Source organism: Sinohyriopsis cumingii, chromosome 7 (assembly GCF_028554795.1).
Source record: "Sinohyriopsis cumingii isolate HCF-2022 chromosome 7, ASM2855479v2, whole genome shotgun sequence".
In the NCBI taxonomy this organism is placed as follows: domain Eukaryota; kingdom Metazoa; phylum Mollusca; class Bivalvia; order Unionida; family Unionidae; genus Sinohyriopsis; species Sinohyriopsis cumingii.
Genome location: NC_142967.1, coordinates 27,428,404 through 27,450,891, shown reverse-complemented (window position 1 = coordinate 27,450,891; position 22,488 = coordinate 27,428,404). Strand labels below are relative to the sequence as shown.

At 35.8% G+C, this 22,488-nt stretch overlaps 1 protein-coding gene across 6 annotated transcripts in view; it reads left to right on the top strand.

Moving 5' to 3' along the window:
* Positions 1–22,488, top strand: part of LOC149794932 (nucleolysin TIAR-like) — a 250,754-nt gene that overhangs the window by 25,283 nt on the left and 202,983 nt on the right. For 3 of the 6 annotated variants that reach the window (XM_089964587.1, XM_089964581.1, XM_089964590.1), the window contains one exon: positions 21,165–21,260. In XM_089964587.1, coding sequence (XP_089820713.1) covers positions 21,165–21,260 — 96 coding nt within the window. Of the gene's footprint in view, positions 1–4,060; positions 4,345–17,672; positions 17,688–18,218; positions 18,260–21,164; positions 21,261–22,488 lie in introns of those variants that run through there. The other 3 variants (XM_089964593.1, XM_089964582.1, XM_089964586.1) reach the window with 3 other exon arrangements.

Below are 22,488 nucleotides of genomic sequence, written 5' to 3'. Positions count from 1 at the left end.
AGTAAAATACTAGCGCAGTAATATCAGGCAGCAGATGTAATAGTGAACTACTTAGCTTTATTTAATACTAGTAACTTAAACTATTACCAAGTGTGCAAAATTCTTTAAAAGATAAAAGATTAACCCAAAAGATACCATCAGGCTGGCTGTAGAAAGAAGTGAGTCAGAGATTGGCCTAGATCTGATGATGAATCAGATACAGAAAAGGAATATGAACTTTGAACTTTCTGTAACATATAGTTGTTATTCTTTTAACTCTTTAACCAGTTGAGATTTTTGTCATTTTCGCCTGTAATATGAGTAGGAAACACATTTTGGGGGCTGCTTCTGAATACATCACCAAAAATCTGCATCCAAGTGATCTCCTCTTGGCCTGGTGCCTAGTTGTATTAGAAACATAATTTTTCATTGGCTAGTTTGCTCGTGCATGTGCAAACGGGTTTAAGTTGGATTCCTTTTTAAAAAATTTTTTTGCTAATTAGACCCATCATTTTCGTTTCCTGGTCACTTTTTACTTGAAATCCCCAACTTAGCCTACTTTTTGCAAAGGTTTGCCTGTCAGTGTGTAGTTTAGACCAGCCTGCCTTAGAACTGAGGCCAGAAAGTTAAAGTCCGGACACAAAATCCATTCTGACAATGTGCGAAATTTTTGGTGATAAAAAAATCTGGTCTAAAAAACAAATTTTTCAATTTTTTTTTTTTAGTGCAAGTAGAAAGTCAGATTATTTGGTTGTTGTTGTTGTGGGGTTTAACGCCATTTTTCAGCACATGATAGGCTATACATGGCGGCCAGTATTAATGGTGGAGGAAGAACCAGGGAAAACCCTAGAAAGAACCACCGACCCACGAGAAACTACTGGCAAACTTTCTCATATACCAACATTGGCTGAATCCGAGACTTTAACCCACGCAGAGGTGAGATGGCAGTAATCCGTAACGGAGAGCGCTTTAGACCACTCGGCCACTCGGGGCCCCCAGATTATTTGGTAACTTTGTAGAGCTACTTCTGTTTACTTTTCTGTAATACCACTCATTTTGGTGTATCTTAAATGATCTTGACGCTTCAGAGCTTGGAAGTAGGGTACTATCTCCTGACGCACAAACTTAGTGCTTGGGGTTAACTTATTTGGCCCTGGAGGTTTTTGTTGTTTTTGCCTGAAATACGGGTAGGAAACACATTTTGGGGGCTATTTCTGAATACATCGTAATACATTGACTTTCAACAGATTTTCCATTAGACTAATGCCTAGTTGTATTAGAAACATTGTTTTCCATTGGTTATTTTGCTGGTGCATTAGCAGAAGGGTAAAAGTTGGAGTTCTTTTTTTTTTTTTTTTTTGCTTAATGGACCCATCATTTTCATATGGCAACCACTCTTTATTCCAAATGCCCACCATATCCTAGTTTTTGCAAAGATTCACCTGTCTATATGCAGTTCAGACCGGTCTGCCTTAGATCTGAGGCCAAAAGGTCTAAAATCTGGACACAAAATCGGATTCTGACCAGTTTTTTCAAGAACAGTTAACTTCTTTTCGAGCTATTAAAGTTAACTGTAATTCATTGCTCAGTTATCAACAGTTTTTCATTTGTAATTGATTTTTATTTTCTTTATGAACAAACTAATACTGTTTTCATCTATCTGAGAATTAATTCATTTAAGTATAATTATGGGGGTACAATTATTACAATATTTTTCAAGTAACCAGTGACCATTCGAAGAGAAATTAGTTGCTCATCTCAGATTTTTTTAGACCCAGTTTGAAAATCTTGATGGGTCAGTGGCTGCATTGGACTGAATCTCAGCCTGTTTATAATTTTACATAACCATATCAATCAAAGATATGATTCTATTGCTGATAACTGTGACTGATTGTGTATAATGGAACTAGTCTTTTACTAATGTTGAACAGATGGATATTAATATCCAATACAGCAGCGGCATAATCTTTAATACTAATTGAATAGTCCTAAAGCTTTTCCGTTTTCTTTCTTTTGTCAACTTTACTTAATATATATTTTGATACATTGTGTTCAAGTACTGGGGCCCCAGCATGTGAAGTGGTCTAAGGCGCTTGCCTTTACAGATCACTGACACCTCACCTCTTGGGTGGGTGGATTTGAATCTTGGATTGGCCAATGTGGGTATGTGAGAAAACATGCCAATAGCTTCCTGTGGGTCATTGGTTCTTCCGAGGGTTTACCTGGCATATATACTGGCTTCCATGTATAGCCTATCACGCTGAAAAATGTTAAATCAACAAAAAAAACCCACAACATTCAAGTATCACATTGATTTATTGTTACATGCGATGCATTATGTATTGTTATTATTTCTGTAATGCAAATAATGGAATATCATTGCAGAAAATATTGTGAGGCTGATACATATCAATGAATCATTATAATAATAAATGTTTTATGGAATTAACTCTGGCTTAGTAACATGGTGCTGATTATCAGCTATTTCTAGCTAAGTTGGGTCTGGTAGAATATTTACAGCTGTGTATGCTATCAGAAAATAGATTTTTAAAACCTGTTACACATACTGAATAATGTAAGGTGTAGATACTTGTTTACAAGTTGGATCCAACTGCAGACTGCATAGATCCAGATCTACTGTTGCATAATGTGCATGCATACCTGGGTCTATGCAGTTTATTATGGTTTAATAAGTAGAACGATCAGCACAGACCCTGATCTAGCCTTACATTATAGTCTGTGTTGTTTGCAGTAAGGGCAGATTTATAGTCAAATGTGGTACTTGGTATTCTAAAGAACCATTCAGGCATGCTAGTGGTAGTGTGTGGTATTGTTAACTTCCTCAAGGACATCCTTTAATCACCTAAAAATAAAGTATGTGCCATAGTTACCAACATAGAAGTGATTAGCTCATCTGGTTATGTAAGACAGAGACACTTATCTAACTAGTCATGTAGATATATCAGATTGTTAGAGAGAACATTACTTCAGATATGTCCTAGTTATTTTTATTGACTATGTAATTTGTGATTTGGATTTTTATTTTAGCCTTAACAATTTTCTGTCATATTGCTATATCTGTGTTGTGGCAGTTTATAGTGATGTCCCACCCAGTCACATTATCCTGACACCAGGCCTACCAATCCTAACACTAACCTGTTAATGCTGAGTGTCTAGCGAGGCAGCTGTTAATACCATTTTTATAAGACTTCGGTATGATTCGGCTGGTGTTCAAACCCTTGACCCGATGCAGACACTCTAACCGCTAGGCCACCAGAGTGTCCATATTTGGGGAGTATTACTGCTTTAGGGTACATTTAGTGTTGTTGAATACATGTAATTAGAAGTTCATCAAAGACTGGTGTGAGATTAAATCGATCGTCAAAATATCTTGCAGGACAAAGTAAATTGTGTCCTTTCTTTTCTTTCTCTATCACTCTCATTGTCATGTGTCACTTTAAAGTTTTGATCAGCGCTTGAAAAAAGTTTTTGAAGTGTATGGAGCATTGGAGTAGTATGCATAGAAAATGTAAAAATTGGTTTAATTAGTATGTGCATAATGTAGAGTCAAAAGTAATTTCTTTTGCCTCTGTTTACTGATAATGGTTTGTAGGGATTGATGTATTGAAGTTTGTAAATTGTTTTCCCTTTAATGGGAGAAAAACCTTTTAATGGTTAACCTTGCATGGTAGATCAGTCCTAATAGTGAGATTTTTTTCCTGATCTGTGCTTTCTTGGATACACTAGGTAGTATTTGTGTTTTGATTCAGTTTGTCTGTTTCCCTTATCAATGATCTAAGTGGGTGTTGGAGAATGTGTTCAGAATATAACAGGCTTTAAGAATACATGTGGGTGATCATAGTAATTTTCTACTTTGCTGGACCGTTTTCTCTTATCCCAAACTAATATCATTTATTGAACAAGGCTGGGTCTGACTGAAGTGCACCATTAGATCATTCTGAATTTTCAGCTGTTTGATAAGTGGGTGGATTTATGAATAGATGACAGTCTGTTATTTGAGTCAGTTTAGTGTTTGTGTACTAAATTATTGCTAGTGGGATTTGTTTTAAAGGCCTTTCTGTTGTCATCACATCAAAAGTGTGGTAACCCTGGATGTGTATGTGTGTGACTCAGTTTACACTTGATTCCCACACAAACAAGGAAACATTGAATTCGTCCTGCTGTCTAGTACATGACTGTTATACATGATTCTCACTGTGCCTTGAGTTTAAAGAGTATTGTGGATATATCAGCAAAATGGAAGATGTTTTAGCGCTTCCTTCTTTGACTACTGTCACCGTACCAGCAAACATTCCATATACAGCATCCTCTCAAGTTGGAATGGTTTACAACTACAGTTACTTGGTAGAGTGTTTATTTTATTCAGTCATTTTATGGTTTTGGTAATAAGATCATTCAGTTCATCCTGTCTGCACGATCTTCAGAGCACCAGTATTTCTCCAAATCCATGGGATTGAAATCATATGCATTCATTTTTCAGCTCACCTAAGCCAAATAGAAAGTTTTTTTTTTTTTTGTACCTTGTATACATATTGTTTTGCCTGGAATCATGAAATTTGGTAAGAGGATGCATCATTGAGTACTACACCCAACAAAAAAGTAGGTCTTTGTGACCTATATTTCATGCCTCTGACTTTTCACTTATGTGTTTTAATTTTATTTATCAAGTTCTGTTCATGCTAGAATTGCTTGATGATTATGTGCATCTTTATTAGCATGATACTCTTACAGTGATACTTGTACAGTGATACTTGTACAGTAAAGGTCACTGTTACAGGTGTATTATTTTGGTGTAGGTTAAGTTTATGTGTTTAGCTCTTGACCACATCTTGACCTGGATATATACTGTCATACCTGGAAACATGGAACTTGAAGGGATACATTTTGTTTAGTACAAAATTAGGTTTCTGTGATCCATATTACATGCTTCACTTTCAGTTTTGTTTATTAACTGTGCATGCTTGAAGCCATGAAGTATATACACCTCCTTTAGAACCACGCCTGTACAGAAAAGGTTGCTATGACCTATCTACTATACTATATTGGCTCAGTCTACATTCTATGCTTAGTTCATGAACGACTAGATTTTTTGTTTGTCATGCACATATTACCCTATCAAGAATTGTGAAGCTTGGTAAGGGGATACATTTTGATTGAGTACTACTCTCATTTTAGTCATTATGGCCTTATTTTTACCACTACAGTGGCCCAAGTGTTTAGAGCATCCACCTTGGATGCGGGAGGTCGCAGATTTGAACCCTGGCAGAGTTGTACCAATGACTTGAAGAATAAAACATGTTTTTTACAGCTGCCTTGCTTGGCGCTTAGCATTAAGGGGTTATTGTTAGGACTGGTTGTCCTGGTGTCAGAATAATGTGACTGGGTGGGACATCATTGCTTCATGTCTGCGCCACAATGCCCCAGTGCTAGACATTGCTATAAACTGCCACATAGCAGACATCATAGCTACATTAAAAATCCAAATAACATGCACACGTTTTTATGCTTCACTGACTTGGGTTAAATTTTGTTTTCTTTTCTCAAGCACTGTTTGTACTAAAACCATGAAATGATATTTTTATAAATGATTTAATCTTATATTGGCTTTTCTAAATCTTGTTTGCATTTAGCTCCTGACAGGGACATACTATCCTATTTATAAACAGGAATTTTGTGAAGGCGTGCATCTTGAAAAGTACTACACCCAATACCAAAAAGAGACATTTCTTGCATTATGTCATTGTTGAAATTATATTGAAAGTTCATTTATTGGTGCAGTTTGTTTGAATAGTCATACTTTTTGTGTATGTGTGATTTGGATTTTCAATGTAGCTTTAAAAAAATTTAAGTCATATCGCCAAGATGTCTGCAGTGTGGCAGTTGAAAGTGACGCCTAGCACTGGGGCATCATGCTGAAGACATGTAGCATGATAGCTCACCCAGTCACATTGTCCTGACAGCAGGCCGCCCAGTCCTAACACTAACCTCTGAGTGCCAAACGAGGCATCTGTTAGTACCATTTTTATAAGTCTTTGGTATGAATGGGCCGGGGATTGAACCCACGACCTCCCACATCTGAGGTGGATGCTCTAACCACTAGGCCACCAAAGCAGTACGTCATACTTGGTACTTAACCCTTTACCTCATAGAGCATAGTTACAAAGTGCAACGTGCTATAAATAGAACACCTGTTACCTATTCGACTCCATACGCATAGGCCTGCCTGTTAACTGTTAAGCAATGTAGTGTATGTTACGTTTAACAGCAATTTTAACAATTTTACAATTTTGGTACACATCTATTATGTGTGGGAAAAATTTAAGAGTAAAGTCCGATTGTTATAGCTTTGTAATTATTTTTAACGGGAGAATTTTTTATGTGCTTTAAAATCCGTGTGACGAACCATAGCTGCCATTTCTCATACTCGAAATTTACAAGTTTTTCGTCTGCGTCTACATCACTAAGTTATCTGAATTTGATAATTTATAAAAACTAATTGCTGCCTACATCAATATCAGAGCCTTTACGTAAGTTATTGAATCTTTCATAGTTGTGATTCTAATCATGAAAACTTCGTAAGTACTGAATAAAATCTGCAACCGCCATTTTGGAGAGTGGAGATTACGACCCAGTTACTTTAAATAGCAGATATCGATCAATGCATAAACAGTGACCATGTGATCTGACGTAATTGTCATTCGCAGAAATGAATATAGAATCTAATAGGGGGATATTCCCCTAAGGTGGCGCTACGAAAACCGGGTCAAAATGGCTGATGTTTACAGCAGGCGTCAAAAGGCGCTTCCATGCGAATGGAGTAGAGGCGTCCAAAGACGCTTGCATGAGGTAAAGGGTTAAATGCAGGCACTCGTTCCCAGTTCTGACACCCAGTTTGTTTTTATTTACTCAATCTGACTCCCAGTTCTGATATCAGAAGGGAATTTTGACTTAGTCTTGCACCCCTAGAAGAAACACTAATGCAGCTCAGTTGGTACTACACTCTTATGAATTAGTGTGAGCCTGTGCTTTAGTAATATATAGGTCAAGTAGATGATGGCTACATAGTTTTCCATGCTATATACATTCTAGCCTATATAGAAGGCTCTTTCAGATACTGCAGTTGGAAATATGATAAAAATGTTTAAGTATTAAAAGGTTTTGTATTAAAATACTGTACATATATTCTGATAGGTTACCCTCAGCAAGTTCAACTGTATTACACATACAAGAGATTATGGAATTAGATTAACTGAATGCTTGCTACATGATTTTCGGGTGTGGTTTCAGCTGTTGTGGGTAATCAAGGTTGTTGCTGTTGTATGAACTATGCTTCTAATGCTGTCATTTCAAGGTCACTCAAATCCTTTGACTTTTACCAATTACCATCTTGCTTCTAACAGTGATATGGGCTTCAGAATGAGATTTTAAGAACTGATTTTTTAGTTCCCATAGCCATAAGGCTTTCACATAGCCAAAATGCTATGCAAGCTTATGGTGTGGCCCTCTGCTTCTTGCTTCACATTCATCCATTAAAAATTGTTCAAACTACACTGGGAGTCATTATTTCTGATCTGATTTCAGACTTTGAACATCGGTTCATGTCATCAGAATCTCAGACAATTTCAAATAAAGATCTTGGGTGAGTTCAGTAATGAGTGAAATCCATGTAGATGAATTTGACTGGTTGACTTTGCAACCACTATGAAAGCCAAAATAGCAGTTTGCATATTGAAGAAGGGAAAGTAATCTATGATCATATACATGTATACTGAGTTATCCCTCCTGAAGAACATTTAAAATTTGAAAAGATTTAGAGCACTGGATATCAGAATTTCAGTACTGCAAGTCATATAAAATAGCCAAGTGATACATCTAGGAATTAAATTGAATAATTTGTAATTTGAATCAGTGGAAAATATAAAATGTTTTAAAAAATGTCAAATATAATTAACAAGTACATATATTTGATGTATTATGCAGTGAGTAATTTGCTCTATTGAAAGGGTAAGTATTGTTTGTGCATGTCTGAAAACCAGACTTCATAATATCGTGTTAAGTGAAGTGGATTGGTATATTGGGGATTGTAAAAGTCAGTTTTGCCCAACCAGACCATAACGTGTTTATCGTGTGACTGAAAAACATTAATGGACACCAGAAACCACATTGCCCAACAAATTTTACAAGTCACTAAACACATTCAAATGGTATTGCTGTATTAAAATGCCTGAAATATTTGTTGTTGTTGCATATTCATTAATTTATGACAGTTTATATATTCAGTATTATTAGTTGTTATTAACCACATTTTAGGTTTATATTTGGTAATTTTGGCCTTAAAAGAAGGAAAAAAAGCAAAAACCCACTATTCTTTTCACCTGAACCTTTCACAAATTGAATTACCACCATTAACCAAATAATATATATCCTCGAATTTGCTGGATACCAACCCTATAAATTTTCTAACCATCAAACATAATTCAGATAAAAACCCACTAAGAAACATTCCAGGCTTTCTGAATGTTATGACTAGACTGCATTTCATTTTATCCAAAGGTATTTGTGATCATGTACATTTAGAAACATATAATTTCTTCCAGTACTAGGATTTGTTAGTACATATTTTGGATATTGACTAGAAAGCATTACTCAGTATAGCTGTTCTGCTAATTATTGTAGATTCAGATTTACAGCCATTTTTGTCAAAGGCAAATTATTTATGTCATAATATGAAACTATCATAAAACATTGTCTTCTTGAGTTATATTGACATTATTTTTTCGTAAGGAATAGAATTGATTCATGGAACACATTTGATAAATGGAGTTGAAAATTGTGGTTTAAAAGATCTTATTCCAACCAACCAATCCACTTTTATTGGTGTGAAACTGAAAACCTTCATATTTTGCCAGGCCTAAATTGTAACATTTCAACTAAGTGCTCCAGACATAATTCCATGCTTACATTTGTCACTTACACAGGTTATTGATGTTAAGCCCATTTTCGCTGGTCAAGGTTCTGTTATGCAAACTTATCTACACCTTGGCAGATCCAAAAGATCTCTCGTGCTTCTTGTCTGTGAATTTCATTGGATGCAGTGGCAAGCCACTGCATCCAATCAAAATTAAGTTCTTCAGATTTTTTTTGAACACTGCTCTAACTTGATTGATACCATAGGAGCACACAACTGGACACATAAATTACCAATTATCCACCACTGGTCCGTGTTCGCACACATACATCCTTTGCACATTCCTGAATGGCTTTGTTTGTATGTAGTCATACTTTCAGTGTTAAACTTACAAAGTATCCTTCTGAAGTCAATTGCCTTCACTGTTTTCAGCCTATGTGCAATGCACAACTGTTACACTGTTGGTTAATTAGCATTACATACTAAGAGAGGCAATCATGAAATCAAATCGAGATGTCACTTGAACAAAGTGCTGAAATATTGGATCATTCCACAAAGTGTAGATAGGTTAAAATAACAGGACTTTCTCAAGTGAAGATGTGTTGAGCCCTATTGGACCTTTGTTTAGAAAGAATGTAAAATTTAATCTTATATTTTAATTAACTCATTATAAGTACTTCTGTTTTTGTATCTTAGGAAGGAATGTTCATTTCTATTTGTTGAGCCTGCTTTGTTGGAATGCAAAACAGTACATTAAAGTATTTTGATTTGCTTATATTTCCTAAATCCCTTGATGGATCTTTTTATACGTATGATAAATCATTATGAAGCTAAGACAATTTATTTTGTTACATGCACAGTGTCTTTCCTTTTGGCCATGTGTAATGTGTTAACAGCAATGCTTTAATCGCATACTCGATGTGCAGGTCTAGTCCTTCTTGTTATGTCTTTTATGCCTAACCTGTGTTTGTATGTATGGATGTACGGTGTTGCTTGGATTGGTTTAGTTTGGTGCTTTACAACACAGCAACACAAGTAGGTGTAGGTGATATTGTTCCAAGGCAGTTGGTATAAAGGGCCTTGCCAAAGGATGTACTACTATGGTATCCCAAATAATTTGATCCAGTTTTGAATCTGGAATTATTGGTCCTGTCAGGAAGTTGTATTTTATTGGATATCCAATGCCATGGACTTGTAGCAAGACTTGGGCCATCTATACCTTTCATATGACAGAGTGTAATTAATGATAGTAAGTTTGTTGGGTTTAAAAAGCACTTAGAGCACTTTATTGCAGAGGAAATTGAAGCTAAGTGCCTTCCTCAAAGTCATACTGAGGCAGCCAGCATGGGTTAACTTGGTCATTTAAAACCCAGGAACCCTTTGATAAGGAGTCGCCAAGTGTGCTACTGTGTCTCCTAACACATTATACTGAAATTACTGGGAATTTTTCATGAGTGATTGCAAATGGAGCTGAGTTCTCGTCTGTCAAGTGATCTTGTAGACAGTTGAAATCTTAGTCATTGTCAGTATTCAGAAACAGAATATTAGTAGCAGTAATGTGTAACCAACACCAATAATGTTACTTGATCTTTTATTTGTGACATATATATTCATTCATTTTATGTGAATACATCCTCCCATAGAGTGGAGAATTGTGATGACACAGACCACTTACATACATTGCGTGCTCATGAACAGTGATATTTTTCAATGTTGTGAACTCTTTTGCTGTCTTACATTCCAGGAATTTGAATATCTCTGTGTTATATTTATTCCATATCTGTACTTGTTTTTCATGCCAGTACCCCTCCCATCAGAATATTGGTGGTTAAGGACCACATAGGTTACAACAGTATATCCCTTGCACCCCAAGGGCTCGTGGTGCGCTTATATTTTATATCAAAATTACAACTGGTTGTGGTTTGTCACAACAAACCCCAACATTATTAGGAATCCTTTTTTGTCTGTATACTAAATTTGGCGTTTTTCTTCTGTGATTTTGATGTTTCCTGTGACTCAGTGTTTCTGTGAGTGTTAGCATGGTGCTTCTTTAATAAAGGCGAGATTCTGAAGTGTAACAGTAGAACTTCTTCAAATGAGAGGAATGACTGGAGTTGTCATTGTTTTCCTTGTGCTGTCCACTGTGGTGCAAATAGCACACATCACATAAACATGTATTACCATTATTGTTTTCTTACAGGAAACTCTATTTCAGATAACAATGTCAGCACAGTCTAGAGAAGTATGGCCACACGAAAGCCATGATAACACTCACCCAGACTGCTTCACTTGTTTAGAAAGTACACACATTAAAACTGCTGTGTTTTTTGTAATTTGTGGTTAACCAAAGTTTGTAATCTGGCCAGTTCTATAGAGGGCAGGGGAATTTTCTCTCCCCTCTTGTTCAGAATTTTCATTTTCTTTCCAGCAGAGTCACTGGGGTCTTAATGCAGGATAATTAGCACTTCAGGTTTAAAGAGTACTCTTAGGTCCAAGGAGATTATGGGACCATACTGTTTGGAGATGGGCAAAGCACCTCCAAAAGAAGGGAATGAATGTTCGAGGAGTGTATTGTCCTCCTGCAAGTAAGGAGCAGCTGAGCACTTCCCACATTCTCAGTAGCATGATTGACTCTCTTGCAAGAGAGGAAAAGCACTGCATGCCTTACATCATCTTGGGTTCTTGTAGTATGCATAGAGCTTTATTGCAAGAAAATTAGCTCTTATGGTTGGAAGAGCCCTACCAGGTCCCAGGACAGTATGGTATGAGTTTCTTTGGAGACAGGTGAGTATTCTCGGGAAGGAGGAACTGAACATTGGAGAAGTGCATTGCATCCCACTGCAAGTGAAGAGCAACTATTACCTCTCACATTCAGAGCAGCGTGATGCACCCATCATTTTTGGATGAGCTGCATTACACCAAGCACTTTAGAAGTTGCATGTCATGCCCTTTGGCAGGGAGGAGCAACACATTTTTCAAGTAATAAATTTTGCAAACAAGATATCCATATTACTGATATATATGTGATGCCTATCAGGCATTGGCTGGTCAGTGGAAATCAGTCACTGGTCATGGTCAGCTTTTCCAGGTGAGTGGTCAGATTGTGCTGTTCATTAGTCAAATCATACTGATCGCAGGCTGTTCAGTGGTCATCACTTGAAGGCTTCACTGTATGGGCAGAGGGGTCATATCGAGTTTCCCCTCTGCCCACTCTATAGAGACATATCCTATGCAGGAATGGGAGTCTGTGCATTGGGTTCACACTTGGTAATGGGAGTTGAATGGTATCCCTCCATTCCCATTTTTCCTGTGAATCATTATGGGATTTGGGACACCTCCACCTCATTGGAATTGGTTTGTTATGCCTCCATGGACAACTGGATCCTGGATTCTGGACCCAAAGTGGAGCTGATGCTTTGGTATGTGCACTTCATTCGCTTGTTAGGTGGCAGTTATCAGGAAGGCTGGAGGGGCAGATATCTGTACACATGGTCTTGTCTTCTCACTGGAATTTCTATTATACACACAGCCCCTATGAACTGGTATGAGTGATGGGCAGGGGTTCAGAGTGCTTTTAATGTACCAGTGACCCCAAAGGACATAGTGATGCTCAGTCACTCTTCTATTAGGAATGTACTAGATCATGGTTATGTCTTAGCTATGCTCCTCAACTCATCGAGTTTGATGTGGAAGCAGCTTCTTTGATTCCTCAGGTCCACTTGCTCCTCTCATTTGGATGTAACTCCAAATAGTTTCTAATCATTTACATTTTGAACTGCTGTGTTATTAATATACTGTGATATATTTTTCTTTTCTAACTTTGTGGGCTTTTTGAGACGTTCCCATAAGCATGTTTTTTTGTGTTAGATTTATTAGATTTATTTAGTACAATCTTGTTTTGTTGTGACCACTTCTCAGTTGATGTAAGGTCTGCACTTAGTTTGCATTAGTTGGTGAGAAATTGTTGCATCATCTGCAATCATCTCAGTATTTGTATGCTGAGTATAGAGTGAAACATCATTGATATATAAAAGAGAGAGGAGGGAACCAGTACAGATCCTGTGGAACACCATGCTTTATATCACAACACAATTCCTTTTACGTTTCTTAGTCGCAGCTCGAAAGAAAGCTTGGACACGGGATAGATAACAGCTTACAGTTGGATCACCTGTTTGCATACTCCTTCCCACCATGTCAACTGCCACCTCAAGTTCAGTAAAATTCAGAACTTCTGCTTTTATCTTTCTTCCAATGCCCTGTCTTCACACTTGGTTCATCCTTAGTTACTTATTCACCAGAGTAAGTTTTTGGGCTTGGTGACAAATTGTATTATTCAGGACAGGAGATACATTGTGTCTTAGGTTCACGATTCCAGGTGCTAAATCTTCTGTTGGTGCATTAGCAAACATCTTGATCCTAGCTGTCCCTCTTTTGGTCTCATTTTGTTTCTTAATCAAGAACAAAGGACATTCATTATTAACGGTCAAGGCTATAGAGTGGCCAAGTCAAACATTTAAATTCGTGCACTGCACAAAATGTGGTTGCAAAGGGCCTCGTGTTCATTGCTCTGTTGATATTCAGTTTCCATAGTTCAGGTTGAAATGTCACTACTGTTAAAAGCCTGTGAGATGCCACTTATGATAGGAATGGGCCTGTCTAAATAATTCTTCATTGTAGGACATCATGAAAGCAGCATTTGGATAATTACGTACACCTTCTCCTTCTACCTCCTCTCTTTAGTGCAACAGAGTGCAGGCATTTCTTTACTGGGAACCATAGTTGGGGAACATTTGCATATAGAGTACCTACAGTAAAGTGGATCTCTCTCAACCTGGCGTGTGCATTCAGTTTTTTTATATATAACTTTTAATGCATTAACCAACAGACCTAGATTACAAATAAGGCTGTGCAATAGCAGTGGGTTGTATATAACTGATATTCAAGTTGTGTTGTTGGGGGTATAACTAATTTTAATTATTTAATAACCCTTCACTATTGCCAAACGACCCCCTCCCTTCTAACATCTGATGTCCGAGCATAATCATCATCTTAAACTGATGACTGCTCTGCCAATGGGCATGGCGAGGTACATGAATGCACATGGGCTATCATAATGACAATTCTTCACTCTATGTTTAACAGGATTTGACCTGAATGGATGCCTGGATTAAATGAAAACACAAACACAATTTGAAGAAAGATGGAAGTTTATGAAATGAATTAATAAATATATGTATATTCTCTACAACATATATAGTGTGATTCTTTCAAGCTCTAAACAGATGACTCATTAATTTACTTCACACAAACATTTGTTAAATTTGTGACTTTATGAAACCTGATGACATAAAAACATAATTCATAGTCATTCAAAAATGGGGAAGCAAAAGCGTGATTCATATATTCAAAATTGTAGACACATGATACTGTAAAATCAAGATGTGATTCATGTAATCTCATGTAATAAAGGTAAGATTCATATAATCTCGTGCAAATAGGTGTAGCTCCATTGTACTCAAATGTACTCAATTGAAACACAACATGTTCCATGTACTCAGTTGAAACACAACATAATCAATTGAAACAAACATGATTAATTGTAATAAACATAACATTTGTATCAAACATATGACTGATATAGTCATTTGTACAGCCCGTATGATTCATAACAACTTATGACTCATTTAAATACATGTAAACCTTGTAAATGAGAAATTTTGACCAGGTTCATGTGTCTATTGTCAAACTTCACTTCTCTTGAATTCTTGGGAAAGCCTATACTTGTGTCAGCCACACACAAACCTTTCATGGATCCACCATGCGCACAAATTACAGATTAACATTTCCATCCTTGTATTGTCTTGATGGTTTCACATGCTTCCATTCCCATACAGACAGACATACAAACAGCCAGACTGAAAGCCTGATAACACCTCCACACACACTGCTAAAATAAACCCAAACTGGTCCTAATAACAGGTACAGAATTAAAATCTATAAACACATGCTACTAAATTTAACTCTTAATAGCAACTTGTGACAGTTCAAAAGTTCATAACATTTCATATTCGCGTAGTGATAAAGGCAGCATTTCACACTGTCATTAAAGCTGAATATGGTTCACATATTTGCAAAGAAAATAAAATATAACACTTACCCTTATGGCTGTAGAATGAAATGGAGAGCATACATTCCTTGACAAGATCCCAAAAGACCAATGTGTCAATTAGAACAGAAACTAGCCTTAAATGTACATGAAAATGAGTATTAGCAAGGGTAAAATACCTGTGCATACCATGCTTTTTGTGTCTCACATGGCAAGTTATCTACGATGAGATGCATGTTAGGTCAGTCACTTGACTAGGAAAACAATTATCCATGTGAACAGAGGAACCATTGCGAAAAGTAGGATAAGATGGGCATTTGGAATAAAGAGTGGTCTCAGTACGAAGATAATGTAATTGAGTTGCAGTTGAACTGATCTTGAGTTAAATTTATAGAGTTCTAAGCAGAATCTTCGATGGTTGCATACAGGGTTCCTGCACCCTCCTGATTTTTTTTCATGAGGTCTTTGGAATCCAACTGGAATTTGAATTCAATGTAAATATCCTGGAAACCTCCTTGAAAATGTCTTTTTGTCAAAAAATGTCCAGGAATTTGATATTAAAAAGCTAAACTAAAAATCTTGTTTGAGAAAATTTGATTATTTTTCCTCTGTAACTTTGCAGTGAACATTTTTACAACATCATGTTACATCATTATACGAAGTTCAGTCTGGATAACTAAGAGATACATGTACCTCCAGCTGCAGTATTGTGTCTTTGATCAAATTATAAGACTTTAAAAATGACTTCAGAAATTTGCCACTTTTTCATTAAAATCTACTGTAAAACAAAAACCATACCACCTTCACCAGTATTTGTGGATGACTTATCCTTGTGTAAGAATGAAGCTTACCAGAAAGGTTGAACAGGACAAGATCTGACTGAAAGAAAATGAATCAGTTTTGCATAATATTCTAGTTCTTGACCATGCACTTGACCGAAGTTTGTGGATGGTTTGTTCTTAAGGTACTGAGAACACCTATTCATTTTGGGGTCAAAAGATTAAAAGGTTAGGGTCTTTGTTGCTTAAAGAATGATGGTTTTTGCAGAATTACTTCAGTTCTACAGTAATTTCTTTGATTCAACTTTGTGGATGGCTTGCAATAAGTGTAATAAAAGAAACCTGGATATTCCGGGATACAAAGGTCAAAGGGCATGGTCAATGTAAGTATAGGTTAAAGAATATAGGGCCATAGCAAGTCTCGAGGAAACAATACACATTAAGTGTTCAGGATGGCATATGTACTTTTGTTCTTATGAAATTTACTTTCAATTGATTTTGTTTGGAGTATATACAAGTAGTCAGAGGCTTTGATGCACAGTGCAGAATTTACTCTTGTGATGATTTTTATTTCTAAGTGAGGTGTTCATTACAATATGGTAATATATATGCAGTTGGACCTATGTGAGAGTCCAAAAGAATGGTTTAGCTACATGGAAATGTCCTTCAAGATGGCATTTTGGAACCACTTTATCTCACTTTATCATTTCTTGGCCTGTTCAAGGTTGAAAGAAATTTCTTTACTCACAATTATGTCCCTTTGACAGTATAATGTGGACGTGTAAATTCCATAGACCCCTACTGCATAGTCACAACTTTGACAAGTGAGTGGTTGGATCCATTATCTGATGACTCGCTCACTTTGCTTTCTGTTGCATGTAAGGTCTTTGCATATCCTTTAATTTGAGTTTGCTATAAATATTTGAAGATATTTTCTAGTAATTTGTAGCAAATAAAACCAAATTTGGTGTGTTTCATCCATTTAGGCATGTCAAGGAATTGAAAACTGTGCTGCATTCACCATTTCTATTTTTTCTTGTAGGATGTAAGAAGGATATACTGTTGCACAATTTTTTTCTCTAGTTTTCCAATGAAAGTGTATGGGGCCCATCTCACTTTCACATGCCTGCCTTTCATCATTTACTGTTTCTCAAGCATGCTAAATAATTGTGAAATTTTGTTGTGTGCTTATGCAAGATATGAATATCTTTAAAGATTAGAACTGAAATAAAGTAGTGACTATATACAGCTGCTTTGATTGTTTTTTTCTAATTGAAATGAAATCTTTACTTTTCATTTTAGTGTTATTTGAGCTGGTCTTTTTATTCAGGATTTCTGGCAGTATTTTTTTCTTGTTCATTCATCTTGAATGATTTTGTATGTAGTGTTGCATCTCAGCACAGTAATAACTTTATGGTGCCAACTAATGGTAGATATTTGAAAAATGTCAATTTAAATTGAACAAAAACACTAGGAAGATTCCAAATAAATGTAAATATAAATGTACAAGACAAAATTTAAACATGAAAGTATTAAGATTCTCTAAAATATACATATACTTTGTCCATGAATGGCTGAGTTGCCACTTCAAGTACTGATATCAGATTTAGAGGTGATGCCTCTATTGTTATGATCATTAATTTCACTTTAGTCACATCCGGCACTGCTAGTTACAAAGTAATTCAGTTTATATTTGGCCATCAGTTGTTATCATCTTCATTGACCTAGAGGACTTTGTAATCATTGGGATATGGCACAAGCTTGCAAATGACAACGATGTTTTTGGTGTTATGTTGAGTGCACTCTTTCAAGTTCTCTTTGGCCGAGGCTGTTGGAGTAAAGTGCCTTGCATACGAAAACCACAGTACAACAGCTGACCTGGGCTGATCCCATGGTAGGATTTGAACTGGCATCCCTTTGACTGCAAGTCCAGCATGCTGAGCACTGAGTCACTTCTGCTCATGCCCCTAATGACATGGAGGCTTGTCAGGCATATTTTCCATCCTTGAGCCAGCAGGGGTTGCACAGCCTGTTGTAAAGAAATAAACAAAATGTGCATGATTAATATTTAATTTGAAATATTTCATTTTTATGCTGGCTTTTAGTATATATATTTATGTAGTTCAGTCTTTGTATAGCACATATTATATTACATTGAGAAGGTGTAGTACCAGTCTAAAAATTGTTACTTTGTTTTGAAATCTGTGTTTTGCAAACAAATACATGTAGAAAACATTGTAATTTACATTGTATATAATTAATGACCTTTCAAATTGACATAATTTATTTTCTAACAGGTTTTTTTTAAATACATTTTTACACACGATTGTTAGGGATATTTGCATGTAGTTTTGTTCACCTACATGTAAATAGAATTTCTCATTTTCAAATACTGGATTACCCTATTGTATTGATTTTCTTCCAGACATTTCACCCGTCAGGGCGAAGCATCAATCTACTGCAGAAGTAGGTCATGTTTTCCTTGTTCCTTTTTTTATTACATTGAATTTTAGGATTATACTTTTAAAAAAAAGCATACAAATGACATTAAGTTCTTACTGATATTATGGTTATTCATTGGTAATTCTTTTGTTTAGTTAAAAGCTTTATTTTTCATGCTATTTACCAGGCTGTGCTGAATGAGAAAAACTTCAAAAGGTTCAATAGTATTGTGAAAAATGAGAATCTGAAATGCAACAAAATGGTTCTTAAATATTTTAAACTGTCAGATTACATCTATTGAGCCATGCCATTGCTAATTTGCTATCAGGGAACATTGGGTTCAGATTACTTAAAAAATCTATGCAGGATTGGGTCAAGGAAGTTGATTGAAGAGTGCAAAACTAGTTGATGAAAAAAGCCATGTTTCAGTGGCAGAAAGTTGCCCATACAGAGGGGTTTAAAAAAATTGACCTCAGAAAACAAGCCAGAAGTGCCCAGATAACAGGGATGCCCTACTAATTGTGATTTCCTTGTCATGACCTTGGAAAAGGTACTAACTTCCGTTTCCATGGCATGATGTAGCCAATAATGTTGAAAGTGCTGTAAAAACCAACCAACACTCAACTTTTTTGACAAGGACAGTTTTTTTTCTCTATTAGATGTTTATCACTCTTGTTTTGCTTAGGGATAATAGTGCAGGTTTTTGAAACTGCAGGATTCCTGAAGTATTAGAAAAGGTCTAATCTTCAGTCAGTTTTTATATTCATATTTCATGGTCGCCAAGCTTGCAGCAGTTGAAACTAAAGTCTGACTTACCTCGGGTAACCATTTAATTACAATTTTTGATTATTAATTGAAATGTTTTTATGTGTTCTGGAGAAATTATTAGGAACATTGATATATTTTGTGAAAATAAGACAGTCATTACTCAGGAAAATTTCTGAAACACTTTTGTTTATATTTTATCTCAACACATTCAGAGGTCTTAATTTTTGTTATTTTAATCATTTTTGTGAAAAGCAGTGGGACAAAGTTTTTGCATTTTTATCCATTGTCCATCCATCCATGTGTATCTTTCTATATGTCCATTTATCCATCAAACTTTGGTTCCATTCTGACATTTTAGAGCTGTTAGAGATGAATGGATGAAACCCTGACATAAAGTTACATAACATGGGAAGGTGTCTTGAACCATACATTAGGTTTGTTATCGTTTAGGTAAGGTGATAGGTCAGTACTCTTAAGTTTTGACTTTCCTTTCCGCTGTTGTAAATTAAAACTATTGAGATAGGGAATGAAACTTGGCATTACACTATCATTCAAAGATGTGTTACTTACATCATTAGGTTACTGTCATCACAGTCAGTATTACGTCAGTATTTCAAGTTTTCAATCATACTTTCCTTTCAGCCCTTTACTTTGAGATGAAGAAAGAATTGTGGTATACATGTACTTGAATCATCATAATTATAAGATACATGCTAGTTGCTTAGCACCTGGGATGTCCCATCATTAAGAAAAGGTCATGGGGCAATATTTTCAGTTTACTTTTTTTTCCCCTCCATTTTATAACTTTAGAGTTATTTGAGGGAAATGGATGGGACTTGGCATGCTAACATTATCAGTAGATAGTCTGATACATATCACACAAGGATTCTTATCTTTAGGGTCAAGGTCACATATCAGTCATTAGTTTGAATTGGCAGCTGTTTTAAGATAAATGATGAAACTTGGCAGACCTGTATAATGTGCTGACCTTGGGGGGTGGGATTCATGGTCACTTGTGGACATTGTTTTTCTTGTGTTATTTCAAATATTAAACTCTTTCGAAGGCTAAAAAATAATAGGGCTGATTGCATTTTTGATCCAAAGAAAAGACCGTTCCTGTAATTGATAGTATGGATCTGTAATATGTAACAAAATACACTTATTCATAACTGACAAGAAAATTGGATATTTTTTGTACAGTTTTGTTGAGGAAGCCATTGCAGTTAAGATTCCATGGACCAATGATTATTTGATAAAACAATTGGGGATCTCTTTAAGCAAAAACTTAGCTTGTGCTCAGTTAACATATTGCAACACACCTATATACTATTTTGGAATATAAAATGAAAAATAAACTTTTCACAGAAAGGAGTCCCAACCAAACTTCATCGACCATTTCACCATTTTAGGATTGAGTCAGAGCTCTTATTACACAAAATGATCATGAATATGAGAATGGTGATTTGAAACATAATTGATCAGATTGTCCCAGATATGTGGCAGGTTGTAATGGCCCCCATTCATGTTCATCGTTGGTTTGTGGGCACAGTTATAGGTAGATTCTCTAACCCTCCTCTCAAGCCAGGCTTGTTCTCTATCTAAGATCAGTCTGCTGATGTAGTCCTCAGTAGGAGGACAGAAACCTCAAGTTAGCTTTCTATATTTATTATTAATGTGATTTAAAAGTTAAAACATCATTAAATAAGTTTGCTGAACATGATGGCCGAAATAAACAAGGTAGATGAATTACTCGTATGATGGGTGGAGTATCTCTTGGCACTTGTTGGGTGGAAACTACGGTCCTTATCCATATAAAATACTTGCAACTATATTTATTGTCATGAAAACTGCAAACTGCACCAACAAAATAATGATTAATAAATAGCACATGGTTCTGTAGTTTGTATGAATACCTGGCTGGTACAACCAGTTTGTATGGATAGGAAAGTATTTATATATGTGTAGGGTTTAATAGCATATCAGCACAGTACTGGTTATATAGTGCCAATTAAAAGGTAAGTTCAAAAATGTAAAAATAAAGAAATGGAAAATAACTTTAAGGTTATAAATAAGGTTTGTCTTTCAACTAGGTATTTTAATTTTACTAGTTACCAGAAAATGTAATTGACCTGATAAAATTGCATGTCTTTTTTCATTACAGCCTGGTCAAGATCCATATTGCTTTGTAGAATTTTATGATCATCAGTCCGCAGCAGCAGCACTAGCAGCAATGAATAAAAGGATGTGTTTGGGCAGGGTAAGTAACACTTGCATGATATGGACAAAAGGAGATGAGCGTTTTGACCTTGTGGCAGGTTTGTATCTTGCATGTGTTTAAATTCTTTTCTCTGTGTTTATGCCCCAGAATCATGAACCAGTTTTGTTGATCTGCTTATTTAGATTATATTTCTTTTCATTCAAAAGTCAAGTCAGTAAACCAGACAAAGGCAGTTCTTAACTTATTTTTATTTTACCTACCGGCCCATCAGCTTAAAAAATTGTGGGCTGACTTTCAGAACCCTAGTCCAGGCAGCATTGTATTATGTTTGTTATTCAGAATATTTCAGTTCATATTCTGTACTTTTTGTTAACCTTTAATTCTATATCTGTTGCTCTTGAAAACATCACTATTTCACAATTTCAGACTCAGTCAAGATAAACAGTCAATAAATTATACAGAATGATTGTCAGAAATATACACCATCTGTAGAAGGACTTGGAAATGGGGTGTCATAATCTTGGTATTGGTTAGGATACATGTCAGACAAAAAGCGAACATTCTTAGTGACAAAAAGATTGGGAAATTCATGTTGTTATTAGTACAGAATTGTATTTTCTTCTGGCTGAACCATGAAATTGTTAGAAATCGATGAAATTGTGCATTATTGTGTGTTATTTTATTAAAATGACTGACACCCAAAACTTATGAGTAGACGGGAGTATAATGTTACAGGATGGTCCCCAAACATCAAATGAAAAAATGATCCAGGAATAGCACAGGTGCACTGTCGGTCAGAATCTCTGTCAAAGAAACATCAAAAGTCCACATTAAAATTTCAGCAAGTTTTATATCATCAAAGAATTTTGTCATGTATGTTTCTGTCATTATTCCAAAATTTCTTCTTATAAACAAGAAAGTGCATAATATAATGATTGCTTCTGCCATTTGTACAACATATCAGATTAAAAAAGGTGAAAATCACTGGTGTTTGATGCTATTTATGGTATACAGATGAAAATTGTTTTATGGCTGCATCTCAGAAGGAATAACTCAGCCAAAATAAAAAGACCTAATGCGTATGATTGAGTGACTTCTGTGTTGATTCATTTCCATCTGTGTTGATTCATTTCCATACACCAATTTTTCATGCATGTAGTTGAAACAAAGAAATTGATGGTGCCCTCAGTATTTTTGTTTCGACCCCAGGCATGAAAATTGGTGCACTAGGATGAAAATTTTCATCTGGGATACAGAATATGACTTA